The following is an 18,645-nucleotide window of genomic DNA, read 5'->3' as shown; positions in this document are numbered from 1 at the left end:
TAGAAGGAGACCAGCGGAGAGGGTGGTATCTGCGGATCTCTCTTGCACACCCGTTCTCCTTCATCCCCCCTTTTCTCCCTTCTCTTCCCCCTTTCTCGTACTACTATCGTTTACCACCCCCTCCGCTTCTGGAAAACAAGCGAGGTACATTGAACTGCATTCTCCGTAAAATCATACGAGTCACTTTTAATCTCTCCTGCGCGACGCCGATTAAAAGAAGAGATTTTAAAGAACAAGAGAAGTAAAAAGGAGGGGAAAAAGTATACGGTGGTTTTTTTTTCCTAAAGTGCGAATCGGTAGAAAACGGAAGAGAAGGGAAAGAGAATAAAACGTGTGTATGCGAGGGTAGGGGGACCGCAGGCCACTGGTCCCGCGAAAACTTTTTTCTCTCTCGACTCATAATTTACTTATTCACGAAAACAAGAAAGCTGCACAATGATCGATGATGGTCAATAAAGCGATACTAAATCTTTTCCATGCTTGGCTTGTTGCTGAATCTCTCTCTCTCTTTGTCTCTCTTTTTTCTGTCTCTTATGATCCACAAACTGATTATCGAGTCATCTTTTTGCTCCATCTTTCTCCTATTTTTCCACCCTCGATGTACTTGCGATCTTCCTTCTGTCCGATCGTCGAAACACCTTCGTTTCGATGATTCATTTATAACGTCTCCCGATGACGCATGCTCCTCTTTTCCGATCGACCGCTTTCGACGTTCAGGCCAGCTGGAAAATGTAACAATCGAAAAAGTATCGCGATCGAGATAGAAATCGAATTTCCGAATCGTCTTCTTGTATTCGTCCGATTAATTTGTGCGACGATGCGTCTTGTTTCGCGAATAGAACTCTTCGTGCAACTACAGATATCGAATCTTTGCGATCTATGTATTGTTGATCCGCCAATATGATGCAAATACAACAAAGCGCCGCAATCGAATGCGATCCACGTCGAGCCTTCGATCGATCAACCAACGGCGATATCTCTATTACTCTTTACATTCCCAATAATGTCTCTACTAATTTTCTCTTTCTATCTCTCTCTCTCTCTCTCTCTCTCAATCTACACTACACTATGACTACTGTATATACGCACATGATCTTCTCGATGATGCCTCTCATTGATGTGTCTAATGCACAATGATGAGTAACGACAGAAACGTTTTTTTTCCCCATAATTTCCTATGTCTTCGTTGCTTCCTATTGTAATTCATTGAAATGCAATGTCTCCAAAATTGAACTGTTGCTGTTGTTTATTTCTTATTGTCTTCTCTAATTTTCGAGTGCAAAGTGGAACAGATTAAAACTTCATTCACAGATTGAACTATACTGTAAGTAATGTTGACGATTTTTCGAATCCAATCAATTTTAAGAATTTATGAATAATTTAATATATTATTTATTAATATTTACATATGAATTAATGCACGTAACCTCGTTTACGAAAGTCGGACCGAGATGATTTCACATGTACATTGCATTTTAACAAACGTCAATCATTGCGGATCCTGTCGCCTAATTTCGATGGAGTAATTCAACGAACAAATTGTCCCGATCTCGTCTTCCATTTTGAACAACAACCAACTTTGTGCACATTCTTTTCTTCCGTAATTCCATCTCCTCACGGACTTATACCGACTCTTTCTCTCTCTGTACCGACTATATCTCTCTACGCTTGTCTGTTTGTACATTGATTCACTTTGGCACGGCACTCTCGCTCATACTTTATCCCTTATCACCGAGGCCGAATTGCACTGAACATTTAAAACGTTTAAAAATTAATCCCGAGTTGACGATCTTCTCTCTGTATTTCCGTCCAAATCTGTCAGATAGCGCGTAATTTAGGTGAAAAGAGGTGAATGAGAGATGGTGATTGGATCGATCGGGATTTATGCGATAATAATCTGACATTTGTCTCTCATCTTGTTATTTGAAAGATAATTACGTGCAATTATAATGGCACGCAAAATAAAATGTAGTCCTTTTTTTAAGAGATAAAATTGTCTACAAATTTTGTTGCTATCTCTTTATTTTTTTAAGAACTTTTATCAATGATGAAGCTTGGATTAATAACTATATGACGGAGTCAGTTTCATCAATTGTTAAACACATACCAGTGATATCACAATCGAAATACAAAATATCACAATAGGATTCTTATGGAAAGCTATTGCCCAAGTGCGCAATCGGCTCCAACTCAGCTTTCGGTTGAACGGATTCAATGCGCGCGGTTCGATTCGTAGAAAAGAGAAAAAAAATTAGGCCACTCAGCATAATTGACCTGTGATACCTCAACGCAATCCAATTCGTGTCATGTAAAAATTAAAAATTGCGAATCGCGTGAATTTCTCACGGAAAAGCCCTTTAGAAATACCGCGGGGATGTCTCACTGATGACGCGTTTCCGAGCGAGGAGAGTCCTAACACCGGTGAGAAGACGCGACACCACAGTCAATCAGATCCGACTACTCTCACAAGCCACACTGATTACTTGCGCAAACATCAGCATTTCAAATGAGACAAACCAACGAGAATGTGTCACCCTTAACCCTCAAGCTCGCGTTCCGCGTGAGAGACAAACCGAGCAAGGACTTTGCGTTTGTGTACCCTTAATTGGTACGATGAAAGATATTGACGCGGAAAATGCGGAACAAAGGAAAATCGCTTATGATAAAATACGTAAACTGTATGATTTTATATTTTCGTGAAGAGGAATTTTAGATATAAATTTCAAAACCGCCAATTTTTTCAAGTGATATATGCATTTTATTTGTAATTATTTATGAATATTATTCTGAATCACGAAATATTTCTTTCCAACATAATTGTACATCTTGTAGCTTGTAGTATTAACATTTGTTGTAGGTGTCTCTGGACTAGATAAAGCCCACTTAATTTTATTCTTTAAAAATTCTATTAAATATAGTTTTTACAAAATTATCTAATAACTCTTAAATTTTTAACTCTAATTAATAAAATTCTATTTTTAAAAACTATTTTTACTAGAGTTTTATAAAAAATAAATTAAGTGGGCCTTATTCAGCCCTAATACTTTACGATAAATTATATAAAATGTAATTTAATGTTATTATTCAAGATTCTGAAAGAATATCTTAAAATGACCATCTGTCAAAATCTATTCCATTGTACCAGTTAAGACTAATACTTCAACAATATCAAAATAATGTACATTTACCAATGTATGTATTTATTTGGATAAAAAATTACAAGATTCTGAAATTTCTAGAGCTATTTTCGATAACAAATTAGTGTATCTCACAAAAAAATTATTGACACGCGTGCAATATTGACGTAAGAATTAACAATTCATGAGAAAGTGAGAGAGAGGCAGATTGAGAAAGAGAGCCAAGATACTTGAATCATTTCATTATATACATATCCTGGCATCTTTCCTCTCGAGAAAAGAATTTAATTCTTACGCGACAATGTTGCTTTTAACAATCGATACAACTCGAGTTTCGAGCTGAAAATGCGCGTCCACGTCCTCGAGGAAAAGAACGAAGCGCGATCGAAGCGAATGTGTTGTCGCTTGAGGGTTGAAGAAGTGGTTACGCGCGATCCGATCGTTCCACCCTGTTGTAACCATTATGTTATCCTTTACTCTTGAAGGTGATAGGTGGCGAGTTGCAGGAACGTTTGATACCGGTACCCTACAGCAAGAGTTCGACAGACCAAGCTGTAAGCGCTCCTCTCTCTTGCTCTATCTTTTCTTTTATTTTCTCTCTCTCTCTCTCTCTCTTTCTCTTTCTTCTATCTCTTTCTTTCTTTCTTTCTTATTTCTGTATCGATCTCTTCCTTTTCGCTCTCTGTGTCACTCGCTCGTTTGCTCGCTCGCAGCTGTCTTTTGACCCTTTCGCTTTTACACGCTTCTTATTCTATTGATCGTCTCTCTCTTTTCCTCTCCTCTCCCTCCCCCTCCCTATTCTCTCTCACCTCGATTCGTCCCAGTTTTACTCTTCTTTGTTTCCTCTCTTTTGTATAAAATATACATTCCGAGCACGAGGCATGTCGATAATTTGTAAGATTCGCTTTGTACCTAAAGGCGAATCTTGGAAATTGAAACTATGCCCCATTCTCTTCATCCCCTTCGTTTCTCGCTCCTTCCCCGGATATTATCTTCTTTTCTCTTCTTTCCCACTGTGATATCTTTCTGTTTATCTATCTACGTATACTTCCCGCTTTCTACTTTATACTGTTCTACAATAGGATAATATTACGGCTTGTACTACTGGACCGGGCAGCCTTTCCTGCCCTCGACGCCAGTACGAAGGAAAGGTACATGTCTGTGTTAATCCTTGACGTCCCAAGCTTGTTCGATATTTGAAGCGCGGCAAGGATTAGCGGTTTCCGTGCCTATACATGTACTCTGCGCCGCTGCGCTGTTGCTTGTAGGGGCTTTCGCTGGCATATGGCATATATTTATATTAATTTCTTTCTATTTATTTATTTTTCTCACTTAGAGAGCTACCGCCGCCTACATAGAGACGCCGCTCCAATCGCGAGATTCCTCGCGCGAGGTATCTCACGCAGGGAACATTTTGTCCGATAGAAGAAACCGATGAACGAGGGCGATGAGCACGGAGAATAGCGTACGATTCTCCGTATGTTTTTTTTTTTTTTTTTTTTATATAACACTAGCTAACTAAGACCAAGCTAGTAATGCTTTTCGCCGAATCGCGTCAGCCCTCTGGTGGTACAAGTCCGTCGCTTCCTACTCTGTTGTTCTAACTTTCCTCCCCCAGTCATTCGCTCCACCCCCGTAGCACTCGGTGGTATCCTGTGTTATCGTGACTTTACATCGTGTACTCGTCGTGTGTCTGTATCTGATTTCCACTCTTCTGCTTTCACCCCATTCCCGCTGCTTCCCGGAGGATCGTTTGTCAGGGTTCGACACCACTCGGACTGTTAGCTTCGGCGATATCGGCAACGATGCCAACTTTGACCCGTAACATCCTCACCGCAGCAATATCCCCTCCATCAGGGGGCTACAGCCAATAGTAATGGCTCTAGGTTCTAATGGACGGAATGTTGCTGTGTTTACGGGGATGGCTGTTGCGAATCCAAGTTGGCATCGGTGGTTCTCGCTAAGGCGCTGCAAATAAACGCGGAACGACTTTTCCTCGCGTGCGCCTGTCGCGCGTCGCGAAAATCGTCGGTTTCGATCCCTGTCACGACCTCTTTTCTCCCCCCGCCCCACCCCTTCTCGCTTCTTCCGCTGCATCCAGTTTCCCGTAAGAGGAATCGCCGCGTCGAGTGAAAGCCGACGAGAGACGCTCGCGGACCTGCTAGAAAGGCAAAGAGATTAGTTTTAGTGGTAACATGCATTTAGGATGTGACTTGCGTTAGGTCTCCTTGCGCGCCGATCACGCCGAGTACCACGAATTCCACACCGGGATACACCGGTGACATACACTTTATTTATACCGTTTGCATGAGAGAGACGCGATGCCAGAGCGCGATGCGAACCTGAGGCGCGAATCTGCGGCGCTGTTTGCAAAGAAGAAAAAAGAAGAAATGCGTGTGACGTTTGCTTCCACCACTGATTGTTGCTTGGCGTGTCTAGCTGCAGTTTAAGTGTGTAGCTGTGCGTATGCGTGTGTATGCAGATATACGTCGGCGATATACATATATATATATATATATATATATATATATATATATATATATATATATATATTGTTGCTGCATTGTGTTGCGCGTAGCTGCGATCCCTTTATTTGTGATCGCATCCGTGATGCCTGAGACTGAGAACCCTGCACGTTGCTTTCGTTGTCTTGTGCCGCGAGCGACGACACCTGTTCGTCGCGTAGAGCGCTTTCCAATATTATCCGATATTAATTTCCTTATTAAAATCGATCCCCCCCCCCCCCTCATCAAACATAAGACATTTGAGCGAAGCGAATTGAAACCCTAATCGAAACTGTCGCGGCTGCCTTTGCTTGCTTACACGCAGTCTATATTATAACATTGCATCACGTTATTTCTCCGTAACGTGCGTATCCTAGCAAAAACAAATGTATTTGCAATCGAAAGTTAAAACTGGCCTGGTTTCGCTGAATTCATCACTTCGATGCTGCGGAGACACAGAAAAAAATTCGTTTACGAGTTTTCAGAAACATTTCTCCGCGAGCAGCATCGAATGATGAACTTGCCGGTCTCAATTTTTGATCTCGACTTAATCTGATTCGACTTAATCCAGCGAATAGATACGCGATTGAATTCTACATCGCCATATCGAGCCAATCGATCGTGACGCGATCTGACAATGAAACAGCCTGTGTCATGGTTAAAGGTCTTTTTTTTTCCTCCTAATAGCCGTACTACACCGAGGAAAAGAGTTAATAACTTGATTAAATTTTTCCATTTAATTAAATTTCGTCATTTAACCTAAATATGTACACAGATAATTGAACTTGACGAAATTTAGTCACATTGAAAAATTTAGTCAGGTTAACTTTCTTCCTCAGTGTATTATATATTCTTTGTACTTTAAGTGAAATAAGTGTGAAACTTGGCGAAAGTGAGGAAGAAAAGTTCTAATGCGACAATAAAAACAAGCTTACACGAAAAGAACGGTTTTATCAGTAGAAGCGTCTGGAAAAAATTATCTAGGATCTGAAAAGAATTTTTTATTAGATCATCAAAATAATTGTGTGAGATCTGATTCAAACTGATCGCTAAACGTCAAAACCTTTTGGGCAGTAATCTTTATTATGCTTGAACGTTCTTCATAATTATTTTGATGCTTCAACAAGTTGTTATATTTCATATTTTATAGATAATTTTTTACACATCGGCATAACTGTTCTTTTCGTGTAAGGTTGGAAAGTCTTCGTGAACTTTCGACTGTCAAAATTAAAACAGGCCTGATTAATCGATGAATACAACTGAATTATGATTGGCGATTGAATTTCATCGCAATGAGGTTCTCCGAACATCCTATGCATTTCTTTCTTTTCTTATTCACCGGAGTGTCTTCTTCCTACGTACATTCTCCCCGTTATTTTTTCCATTTACGGTATGTTATCCTCTCTCCTTTATCCTTTAGAGAATCCTCAGACATTTGACGAAGATCGATGGAACGTACACGTTTGTCATTATGCTGCCGTTCAATCGACTTTCTAGTAACGCTACGACCGTTACATAATTAGATTATGATCTATAAAATTCTTATCTCTCGAAGCACAGTAGAGATACGGAAATAAAAAGAACGAGGGTGACAAAAATCAATCGATTCGCTTGTCTCTCTCTTTTTGTTGTCGTAGCAAGTAAAAATGTCATGTATGTTCGACGAGCGGAATTGGAGCAATTGATATTCGCGAGTCATTGGGCCGACAATACGGCGACGTATTTTGCCGGATATACGGCGAGTCAACCCGAGAAGAAACGAATTCCAAAACGGAAGATACGACAGTTAAAATTACACCCCGTCCGGAAAACGCCACTCTCTACTCCCCGTCCATTTCCGTCTTCCTTCTCCGTCCCGCTCGTTCTCTTTCTCTCGCCTCTTAAATTCTTCTTTCCCTTCTTTTTCTTTCTCTCTTTTTCCATTCCTCCCTCGACCGCTCTGGAAAACCTGTCCACCTGTGACACTCGAAAACGACCACATCGCCCTTTTATTTCCGTCGAGAGAGTCGTCGTCCGTATTGCGATACGTATAACCGGCAGTGCGCATTACTTGGCGTAGCGTGCTTGTTGTTCCGAGCCAGAAAACGCAAAACGAAAAAAAAAAAAAGAAAAGAGAGCAGACATTTAGCACGAGGGCGGAGGCACGCGCGCGCGCGCGTGCCGAGGGCCCCTGGGGTCCGAGCTGTGCACTCTTCGGGAGTCCGTAGCTGGGCCGCCGGTCGCCGTCGTCGCCGCCGCCGCCGCCGTCGCCGCCGCTGCCGTCGTCATCGGCGTCGCCGCGCCGCGGCGATGATTGACAGCCTCCGCAAGTCGCGTAAGTATCCCTCATCTGAATGTTGTGTGTCGGCGATCTACCTGGGAAAAAGAAAAAAAAAAAAACCAGCGTGCCCGTTAAAATCGGTGTAACGCAAGAGAAGGAACGGACGGAAGAAGGGAAGCGAAGGGTAACGAGGAGGGTTGTTTCGTTCCTTTTTTACTCCCCCCTCCCTCTCCCCCGGTCCTCGTCCCGCCGCTGTTGGGCCCGCTGTGGGTGAGACGACTCCTTTCGGGAGAATCGTCTCTGAAACAGTATAAGCTTCGAGCTCACTCTAACGAAGAGAGATACGTTTGCCGGGCACGCGAATGCATGCAAGCTCGATCGCAGCCTCGATCCTGCACCCTTTTCTCTTTTTTTTTCTTTCTCCCTCCCCCTTTTTTCCCAGTCTTGTTTTTTTTTTCTTCTTTGGGTTTTCTCTGCCACCGTACGGGCTGTCTCAACGTGCTGCTCTTAACTCGCTGTGATGCTCGATACCTTCCTCGCGCTGCTTGCCGTGATTGATGTGGTTCCTTTCTGCTGTGATGCCTGGTTTGCTGTACATAGTTTGTGTCTTTTCCCCCCCCCCTCTCTCTCTCTCTTTCTCTCCCACGTACACGTAATACGAAAACGTCGACGACGAAGAATCGCCATACAGAGTGCATCCTGTTTCTCTCTGGCGTCACGGACGTACGTTGCCAGATTTACGTCGCGTCGGAGGCGCGCGTTTTGTTTTTCACGTGCCACCTCGAGGTAGGAAATGAAACCGCCGCGGGATGGACCGGCGCCGGGAGGAAACGGTGAGTCGAGCACCCTCGATGCGCTTGAAGGTAGGGAGATTCAGAATCCCCCGGCGATAAGGAATTATCTTGCCGAATAGCAGATACGATTGTCCTCGATATGACAATAAGAGACTCGGATTCAATCTGGCAGCACTTCACTGCTTAGAGCACACGTTCGATTTTTTTAATAGCGGCAAGATTTAACGTGACTCTAATTCTCGTGACGTCACCGTTTTCACTGCCGAAAATAAATGTTGCATATACTTGTGTAGGGTGTAACTCCGGTATATGTGCCGCGTCTAATGAAAAACTTAACTTATCGAGTACCGTTTACTATGTTTAAGAAAAATGAATCGTATCAGTAAAATAATTTTACACCATAAGGAATTAAAGATACGAAATATTTATTTATTTTTTTATATTTAAAAACAATGTGTTTTAAGACTGACAAACTTGTCGGCGCGCAGTTTATATTACCTGAGATTATAAAATTAATATATTTTTTTTAATATTATAATTATATATAATCCAAAGATCTAGCTGCGACCGTTTAAACCTTTTCAACTTTATCGATATGTTAAAAAAAAATCGTTTAGTCCTTACATTATTATCGGAGTTTACCCTACACAGACATATCTATATATGTATAGGGTGGAGATAAGAGGTAAGGCCAGAGCTTTTATTCGATCCTCTGCGTTTTCGCGTCACTCGCTCGTCGGCGTGTCACCGCCTGAACTAAGCCGTCCTAACGCGACGTGTTTGTCTGAGCCAGCTGAAGCGAGCGCTTTCCACTGTCGCGGTGAAGAATCGTCCGCGTCACGCAAGTAGAAAGGGTCCGCGCGTAGTAGAAAAATCCACGCTATAGTCGGCCGCGCACAGTAGAAAGTCCTTGAAGTGGTAGCCGGCCGCGATGGAAAATTTTCGTGATCGCAGTAGAAAGTTCCCGCAATGGGATGACGACGATCGCAGTGGAGAAAGCCGCGGAAATCTGGCGGGACGATTGATCATTGAATATTCGTATGCAAATTGAATAAAAAAGATACTTTTTCTGTTGTTGCAACACTGAAGATTTAGCTCGTCGAGATTAACACGTTGACTGTCACAGTGGTGACTCTTATCGACTTTCTTAAAACGTTTGTAAAAAAAAAAAAAGAAAAAGGTTTGGGACGTTGTAAATAGAGTGTAAATAATAATGTAAAATAATTTTTATTTTCATTAATTATATAATATTACACATGCAGCATTTTATTATTACATAGGCTTGTAAAAATTGTACATAGTATTATATATGTATAAAATTCGTCTGGCAAATGATGTATGCATATTGTTTTGTTTTTTTATTATTCTATTCAAATTAATGATAAATTACTGCGCGAGGAAAATGAGGATTGGATCTCTCGATTCAAGGACTTTCAGGCTTCAACGACGCGAATCGTGATTTCCTACCGCTTTTTCTGGAAAAAAAGGGGAGCATAACATATGCTTTCCCGTACCTCTGTATGTCGCGTTGCTTGATTAAGTGGAAGACTTTTTATTCTCGTTTGTTCTCTTTTCCTCTCGCTTTCTCTGTCTTAATGTCCATCTATCTATTTGTCTGTCTGTCTGTCTATCTGTCTGCCTTTCTATCTCTCTGTTTTTCTATCTGTCTGTTCTATTCTATACGCTTCTCTATCTTCCTTCTTCTCTTTCACCTTTCTCTCAATCGTTAAGGCTTTTCCGAAGCTGCGAGGGAAACAGAAAACGCACTCTGTATGATCGCACAAAGATTGTCGCGCGTCGATCCGTCCCGCGTTCTTCGGCGCGACGACCACAACTCCGGCGATGAGTTCCTCGAGGTACCTTCCATATCTCGATGATATTATTATTATTATAACTGCCAGAAAGGCGTGTAGGAAAACAATCGAAATTTGCTAACAATATAAATGTTTATATCCTTATTCGGAGTTTTATGGAGTGCAGTCTTAAATTCTAAAAGAGCAAAAATTGAGCTTGTCGAACAATTTTTCGAGACAATTGTCGCTCTACGATATTTAGAGACGGTGTATTGACAAATGACTCTAACGTCGAGGAAAATCGTGGAGCTGCCGGGAGCTCGTCGCCGGATTTGTGCGCGACGCTTCTCGATCGCTTGGCGATCGACTGTAAATCATTGGCCGCGCATGTGACCAGCCGCGTAAAATCCAGCTTGGCGATCTGTCGCGTGTATTCGCATATATACATATTATATATACACACATGTTATCACATTATATTATAGAAGAGAGCGCAGTCGTTACTTTTTTTTTTGTACTCCTTCTCCTCATCCTTTCTCACTCTCGTCTCGAACTCGACCGCCGGTAGCCAGCAGCTTCCGCAGTTCCTCCGGGCCGTCGACAACACGCAGAAAATAGAATGCCGAGAGTCGAGTTCGCGGCATATGTGCCCTTTTTGTTTCTACCACCATACCCTAATCCCTCTTGTCTCTCTGAGATGAACTGTACTATAGTGTCGATGGGTGCATGCCGGTGTGTGTTGCGCGGCAATAAGTTGCAAGCACAGTTGCAGAGCGGCGACGTCGGTACACACGGCGCATCTCTTTGCAGGTCGCACGTTCGCTCGTCCGAATTTGTGAGGTACATACTCGAGTAAAAAAAAAAAAAAAAAAAAAGCGGGCGACGAGCAACGAACTCGGGACGAGTCTGCAAAAGTGGTAATCGGCAGTAGGAAATAGGAACTCCCTCCGAGTTCACGAGGTCGATTTCTCCTTGGCGAAAATTTTTCGATGTCGAGAATGTCCGTCAAAGACTTCGAAGACGGTGTTGTCTTGCCGTTTAAAGAAAGCGTAAACGTGACTCGGAGCCTCTCCGCCGAAGTCGACTGATTAGTGCGCGCGGTCGAAGTTAATTAATCGAAACGGTTCGCGCCTTTCAGTAAAATTCTCGCTAAGAACGGATCGACCATCATTGATTCCCACATTTGCGAAGCTCCGCAGGATGTTATCAAAACTGATATTAGGAGATGCAACGTTTCGCAGAAACTTAACATTTTGCGGACGGGGCGGATTTTGAGCGGCAGTGTAAGATGAAGAACCGGGGATATACGCTGAAGCAGAAGAGCAACTTCTTCGGATTACAGTCATTTTTTTTTTTTTTTTTTTACGGAGAACATCTTTTACGAGCTCATAAAGATAACGCGATGGAGCGTTTAATCTCGCGTCTAACGGAAGAGACACGCCCGTCCTCAACGTGTTAAGTTGATCTTTAGCGCCGTTCACCGCACAATCGGAGAATCACGAAGGGGATATCGCTCTTTTCTTCCCCTCTCTCACTCACTCGAAGTAAGTATGTGCTGAAAATCTCGCTAAAATCCTCACAAACACGCAGCCCTCACGAAACCTCACTCTCTCTCCTATCAGCCATACCGACGCAGCTGCTCCGAACTTTGTGTTCTAACAGTGCCTTGCTCCGCAGGGCGTTTTTTTTTTTTTTTTCAAAGAAAAGCCCCGCTGTTTCTGTAATATCTTGTGCCAACGCTGCTTTCTGTCTTGTTTCTACGTATTTATATATATATATCTTAAATGGCGGGATGCAAAGCGAATGGGGGTCTTATGGTGAATCGGGTAAAAAAAAAAAAATAATGCTGACGTAACCGATTGGACCGGATCTGATTCGAGATAGATGAGAAATCAGCAAACCGGAAAGTTAAGTAGAGCGAGTCGAATTAACTTGAAGGTGAGTCCGGTAAGCGAATTTTTTATTCCAGATTCATCCTCCGATTCCATTCCCCCGCCGTTGCTATACATATCAATATCTGTATATGGGACGTCGCAAGACTGGCGCGTTATCCTTTAACGGGAGCCTCCTCGACGAACTTTGGAGTCGGCTTTCTTTTGCAATTTCCATAAGGAGATCTAAAGATAATTACGTATGACAATGATAGCGTGCTTTCCGAAATCTTGGCCAATTTCAAAATTCACCCTTAACAAGTCTTTTTGTTAATTTGTACGGAATTCGCGCCGACTACAAAGCGGCGGAGGAGGATGCCATCCGGCAAGACGTAAAGGCGACAGTCTCGCGAACGGTCCGCATTTTACATACACGTGCATCCATTGTGCATATATGTGCGTAAACACACCCCTCGCACACACAGAAATATACACGCGCATATATACACAGTGTGTGTGTGTGTGTCGCGGCGTTATGAGTCTCGCCTTTTAAACGTTTCCTCTCTATCTCGAGTGCGTGTGTCTCGGCAGTCTGCAACTTGCTGTTGCGTGTGCCTGTCAATTCATTCAGACCCCCATCGGCACCGCCGACCTGATCGGCGGCGCCGATCGTTCCCCACGAGGCCAGATTGATCCGACCGGTGCCCCCGGCTTTCCAATTTGCAGATCCGCGTAGTGAACGCATTTCGGCAGGGCCTAGACACGCGCTACGGCGAGCACAGCAGCACCACTCTGGCGGAGGTACTGAGGAAGCAGCCGTCCCTGAGTAAGCGATTCTCGCAGACGAGCAGCATCGAGTACGCTGACAACATACCGGACGAGCTCACCATACCGGACATCGACGTCGAGAGGCTCTCGAGTCATAGTCACACCGAGACTGCCGTTTAGAGACGACGCCGCCGCGTCGTCAGTAGCGACGCCTACTACCAACTACTACGCCGACGACGCCGACGACGACGACGACGACGACGACGACGTCTTTGCCACTCTCCCGCGCCCGTCGTCTCCCCGTGGCCGTCGATCGCTCATAGAAAGAGCGGGGGGGCTCACCGAACGAGGGGGGAGGGAAAACTGAGAGAAAGAGTGCTGGAGAGAAAGGAGGTACGGGGAGAGAGAAGAAACGGAGCGGAGGCTCCATTCACGGTTGATAACGAGGGGGCGGGAGGTCGCATCATGGTCGAGAGGAGTCCGGGTCTCATCCCTCCCTCCTCTCAGGCGACGTGGACGACCACCCCGACGAGAGCCCCGGGTCCGCTCCGGGGACCGACCGGTCGTCGCCGCCGGATCATCCGCCGATCCGTGCGAGACATCAATTATAAATATTACCCCAAAAGTAACGCACCACTGCCTCTCCTATACGCAGTTCAGTTGTTACATACGCCTCCCTTGCGTTTCCTCACCGTACCACCTTGTGGTCTCTCTTTTTGTGTTTCTCTTCTGTCATGTGTGCGCGCGCGCGCGCGCACAAACGTGTATGTGCGTGTATGTATGTGTGTGCGTGTTGAATCGTTGAATCCTTTCGTTCTTTAGCGCACCGCTGTGTGTGGAAGAAGCGCAACGACGGCCGCACGAAGGGAGACGCGGAAGGGAAGGAAAAGAGAGGAGGAAAAAGGAACATAAAAGTCAAAAGAGAAGGAGAAAGAGAGAAAGAGAGAGAGAGAGAGAGAGAGAGAGAGAGAGAGAGAGAGAGACATAGGGAGGGAGGAAAAGAGAAAAGGAGAAAGATTCGAGAGGTCGAGTTTTAATATGTAGATATGTAAGATACAGTTGGTACCCTTAAGTTGGTACAAATCATTCTTGACTCTTCTTCTTTCTTATCTTCTTTCTTCTCTTCGTTGCTTCTTCCTTCTTGGTTCTCTCTTTCTTCGCCGCGTGAATTTTCTCTCTCTCTCTCTCTCTCTCTCTCTCTCTCCTCTCTCCTTGATCTTTTTCCGCGCTTTGTATTTATCTGTTTCTCTGTTTCTCTCTTCCTTTCCTTTCATATAAATTAATTGTTATTTCTCAAATGATTATCATCTCTCTCCCTCTCTCTCTCCTTTTCCTCTCTTTTTCTCTGGTCCATCTCTTCCAAATCTCTCTTTTTCTCTCTTTCCCTTACCTTTCGCGACTTTTTCTCTTTCCCTTTGCCGCTCTCCCGATCTCTCTCTTGCGCGCGATTAAGGATGATCTAGTCACTAGTTTATTAGTATTACTCTAATACTTCCGTGATTTTGCACAGGGGGTGCCTTACCGAGAAAAGAGAGTTTGTAAATGCAGTTTGTTTCCTAGCGTTACTGTTACGATAAACGAAAAGAGAAAAAAAGAAAGAAAGGGGGGAAAGGATGATGGGGTAAAAGTGTTATTACGCGAGGTTGCACGGATTCTTCTTCTTTTTGTTTTCGTTGTCGAAAGACATCGCAGATCGCGGAATCGATCGCCGTAACATTGCCATTGCCATTACGCTTAAATCGAAGATCCTGATAGTAAGGGCGTAATCACGCTGCGCACGTGCTTTAACACACACACACACACACACACACACACACACACACACACACACACACACACACACACACACACACACACACACACACACACACACACACACACACACACACACACACAACATATACATATGCAGCGAAGAACGGTAGAAGGGGAGAAAAATCGAGGGTGGAGGAGGATTATCAGTTTTGGCGTCTGAGCAGTGTATGCACAAACGACGCGTACATACATGAAGCACGGCACGTCGTCATGGACATAGCTCGTGTGCATATGTTGCTCGGACGCCAGAATTGAAAGTCCTGGGGCCGATAGAGGCAGGGACGACGGTCGCGCGGAAAAGAAAAAAGAATCAGGCAGAACAGATGGGACGCGCGAATAGGCGATAAAGTACTTACAATCGCGGGGGAAGAATCGCGTTTAGTCGACGAGCCTTTTCGATACTTTCGATCGCGTCGACGAATAACTTAAAGCGACCTAATCGAGGAAAGATAGGGTATAGAAGGCAGGGTATGCCGGAAAAGGGGGAAGAGGGGAAAGGAAAAGAATAGATTGAGGAAAATGAAGATTTTTATTCGTTCATCCTGTGACTACGATGTTATTCTCAGGACCTATCGATTTCATCGCGTGTACGAAGCGCGAAAATATAATTAAATATACATAAATATACATATATACATAAAGAGAGATATATTATATATAAATATAATTATAAATATCATTATCACACGAGGGGGTGGGGGGAGGAATAGTTCGTATCTCGCGATTGTGGTGAAACGTGTTTCTTCACGACCGCCCGACGGGGACAAAGAACAGGGAAAAAGTAAGGGACGACGAAATAATAGAGGGTAAAGGGTGTAGAATTCCGCGATCGCGCTCGATTACGCGAATTATAATCGAGAATCGCCGTCGCTCATCGCGGACCCCGGTAAATAAAAGCTGTATGTAAAACGTTGGCAATATAGGTTTATTATTATACTTCGTCGTAAGTTTTACGTTTTTAAGTGCAAAACCGCTGCCAAATAACAGAGAATTAGCGTATATAACGTGTGTACGAGGTTACATCTCCATGAAGTCAGTAGCCGTATTTTGTAGTTCTAGCTTAACGTTCATTTCTCAAGCGCTCTTTCGCGAGAAAGAGAGAGAGAGAGAGAGAGAGGAGAGAGAAAGGGAGAGAGTAAAAAAATAAGAGAGAAGAAAGGAGGGCGAAAGAGAGGAAACAGACCTGCGGGTGCAGAAATGGAAAGATGATAGAAAGAAGGAGCACACACAGAAGTACGTTAAGCGAAAAGGGAAAGGAAAGGGGGGAGTTAAAAAAAAAAACGTTTTCGAGTCTTCGAAGTACCTAAGTCAAGTTATTATGCCGTAAATGAAAACTTGAAAAAAAGAGTATAAGTAAAAAGCAGCGTTCTCTTTAGGTCCGTATAATATATATATGTATATATATAATATACACATATACAATAGGACTTCTCTCTCTCGTTTGAAAAAAAAAAAAAAGGCTTTAAGAGGCCTATTTATTGCACCTTATTCTAGTCTTAAGCACTCTATATGCCTTACACTGCCAAATAATAAAGACGCGTATTGTTACGTATACCTTTGTGTTACACACACGCACACGAATTTACACAAACACACACACACACACACACACACACACACACACACACACACACACACAGGCATAGGTGCATACAAATTGCACCGTCGTTACTTACCCATTGCTGTTCGTCCTCGTCTCGTTCGTCGTGGCCGTCACGACGCCGTCGTCCTGACGCCGCGCTCGTTCTCGTCTAACTCACCCTGCCGTCGCGTATCTCGACCCTTGCGTAGAGATCGTAATTTAACGCCCGCGTCACTTACCTCCCTTTACTTTTCGCGCTTAGGCATGCACAAGAGGGGGCGAGTTAACGCTGAAATTAATTTCAACGCGAGAAGATCCCGCGATCGGGCGAATCTCCCTCGAAGAAGATGAACGTGGCGCTAACGACTTGCACGACTTAAACTGTACTTCCGCAATACCTGAGTAACTTCTGTCGCGACGCCAGGTTCTCAGCTGGATCTGGCAAGTGAAGGGAGACATAAAGATGTCTCAGCAGACTTAAAAAAAAAAAGAAAAATTAACGCGATAGGCTCGGATGACTTTCGGAGTTTTCACGTCGTTAACGATAGTTAAATTATAAAATGGTTTTGCGAGTTCACATTGCGGGTTCCAAATGCACACGAATTGATCGATCGTCCCTGATCCGATTTCGTTCGATTTGCTTCTGATCCGGAGAGAGTGAGAGGTTTTTCGAAAACGGGAAAAGGCACGAACGATGCTCGATTGTGTGACTCGATATTCAATCCTCGGTATACATGTACAGAAATACGACATGTGTACACACGTAGACGTAGACACATACACACATACACACACACACACGCATATACATATACATATATAAATATATATATCCCCGTCATTCGTGGGTCGCGTCATTTTGCCATTGTGGACCTCGTTTCCGTTTCCTTCTTCGCTCATCATCAGCAAAGAGCCGCGTAAGTCATCCCGTCCCTTATTAACTGAGAAGAGCATATTAGGAGGAAAATATTTTTATGCGCCATTAACGCGTTTCTTATATTGTATCTATTGTACTTAAAGAAAAAAAAAAGAACCGCATTTCTCTCGCTAGTATATGAAAAAAAAAATATATAAAAAAAAAGTATCGCGTAGCTGTATACCTCCGACGATTATGTCTTAACGCGGTTTAAACTAACGAAGACAAACGACTTACGCTGCGATAGCCGGAGGGTCGTTTCACGGGACGATCCCAATTGGGAGAGATTGCACAGGATGTGTTTTCCCCGGGAGCCCCGACTTTAATTTTAACGACACCGAGTTCCTCGACGAGTTCCCTCACGGTCCTTTCGCCTTTCGAGAGAAAAAAAAGAATACATCGTCGCGTAGATTCTCTACATATTCTTCTTTTAAGCATCTCGGTTATTAAATGAAAGATAGAACTACTAAAGAAGTGAAAAATGATGAATTAGAAAATAATACTTTACTATTTTTTAACGCGGATTATTAAACTGTGCGATACAATTTTTATCGGTGACTTATGATTAATTCCCTTTAACGATAAATAATTAAATAGTCGTCAATTCCGCGGAAGGGATCTACCGTCAGGATCGAAGGACCCTAACGTCGTTAAAGTTAAGGCTCATGATCGAGGCTCCCCTGCGAGTCGCACAGCTAACACCCGACGCGAAAAGACCGGCGATCGGCCAGATTGTTTCGCGCGTCGCAGAGTTTATATTCTTGTCCGTGTGTGTCGATATATACATATTAAGGATTTATTTGTAAGCGAAAGGAAAAATAATTCTCTCACCGTTTTTCCGAGCCTTGTAAATCCGCCAGAGCTGCTGGAAAGTTCTAAGATCAGCGCGTCGCTTTCACTTCTACTTCACTTTCTTCACCACCTTCGTAGGCTTTCGGGGGCGAGGAAAAGGAAATGAGAGAAAAGGGTAAAACTGAAGAGTACTCAGCCCGGGTCCGCCCGGTCGTCGTCCGCACGCGCGTTTCATCCCCTCAGATATATATATACATATATATATATATATATATATATATATATATATATATATATATAGGCGATATTGTTAATTATATGGAAACGCGAGTGCGGATCGCGGACGAGCCCTGGTTCGCTCTAATCCTCAGGTTCAAACGCATCTTGGCCCAGAGACCAACTCTCGCGCGCGT

The 18,645-nt window shown here is 43.6% G+C and overlaps 1 protein-coding gene across 7 annotated transcripts in view; it reads left to right on the top strand.

Moving 5' to 3' along the window:
* The window catches only part of LOC105831941 (plasma membrane calcium-transporting ATPase 3), a 94,830-nt gene that overhangs the window by 73,064 nt on the left and 3,121 nt on the right, over positions 1 to 18,645 (top strand). For 2 of the 7 annotated variants that reach the window (XM_036290070.1, XM_036290069.1), the window contains 2 exons: positions 3,623 to 3,691; positions 13,086 to 13,307. The exons of 1 other annotated variant lie outside the window; for it this stretch is intronic. In XM_036290070.1, coding sequence (XP_036145963.1) covers positions 3,623 to 3,691; positions 13,086 to 13,307 — 291 coding nt within the window. Of the gene's footprint in view, positions 1 to 3,622; positions 3,692 to 13,085; positions 17,592 to 18,645 lie in introns of those variants that run through there. 4 more of the 7 variants (XM_036290067.1, XR_004964158.1, XM_036290068.1 and 1 more) reach the window with 4 other exon arrangements.

The sequence above is a fragment of the Monomorium pharaonis genome, chromosome 7 (genome assembly GCF_013373865.1).
Source record: "Monomorium pharaonis isolate MP-MQ-018 chromosome 7, ASM1337386v2, whole genome shotgun sequence".
Lineage (NCBI taxonomy): Eukaryota > Metazoa > Arthropoda > Insecta > Hymenoptera > Formicidae > Monomorium > Monomorium pharaonis.
The sequence above is the reverse complement of the archived record's forward strand: the minus strand, read 5'-3'. Positions and strand labels throughout refer to the sequence as shown.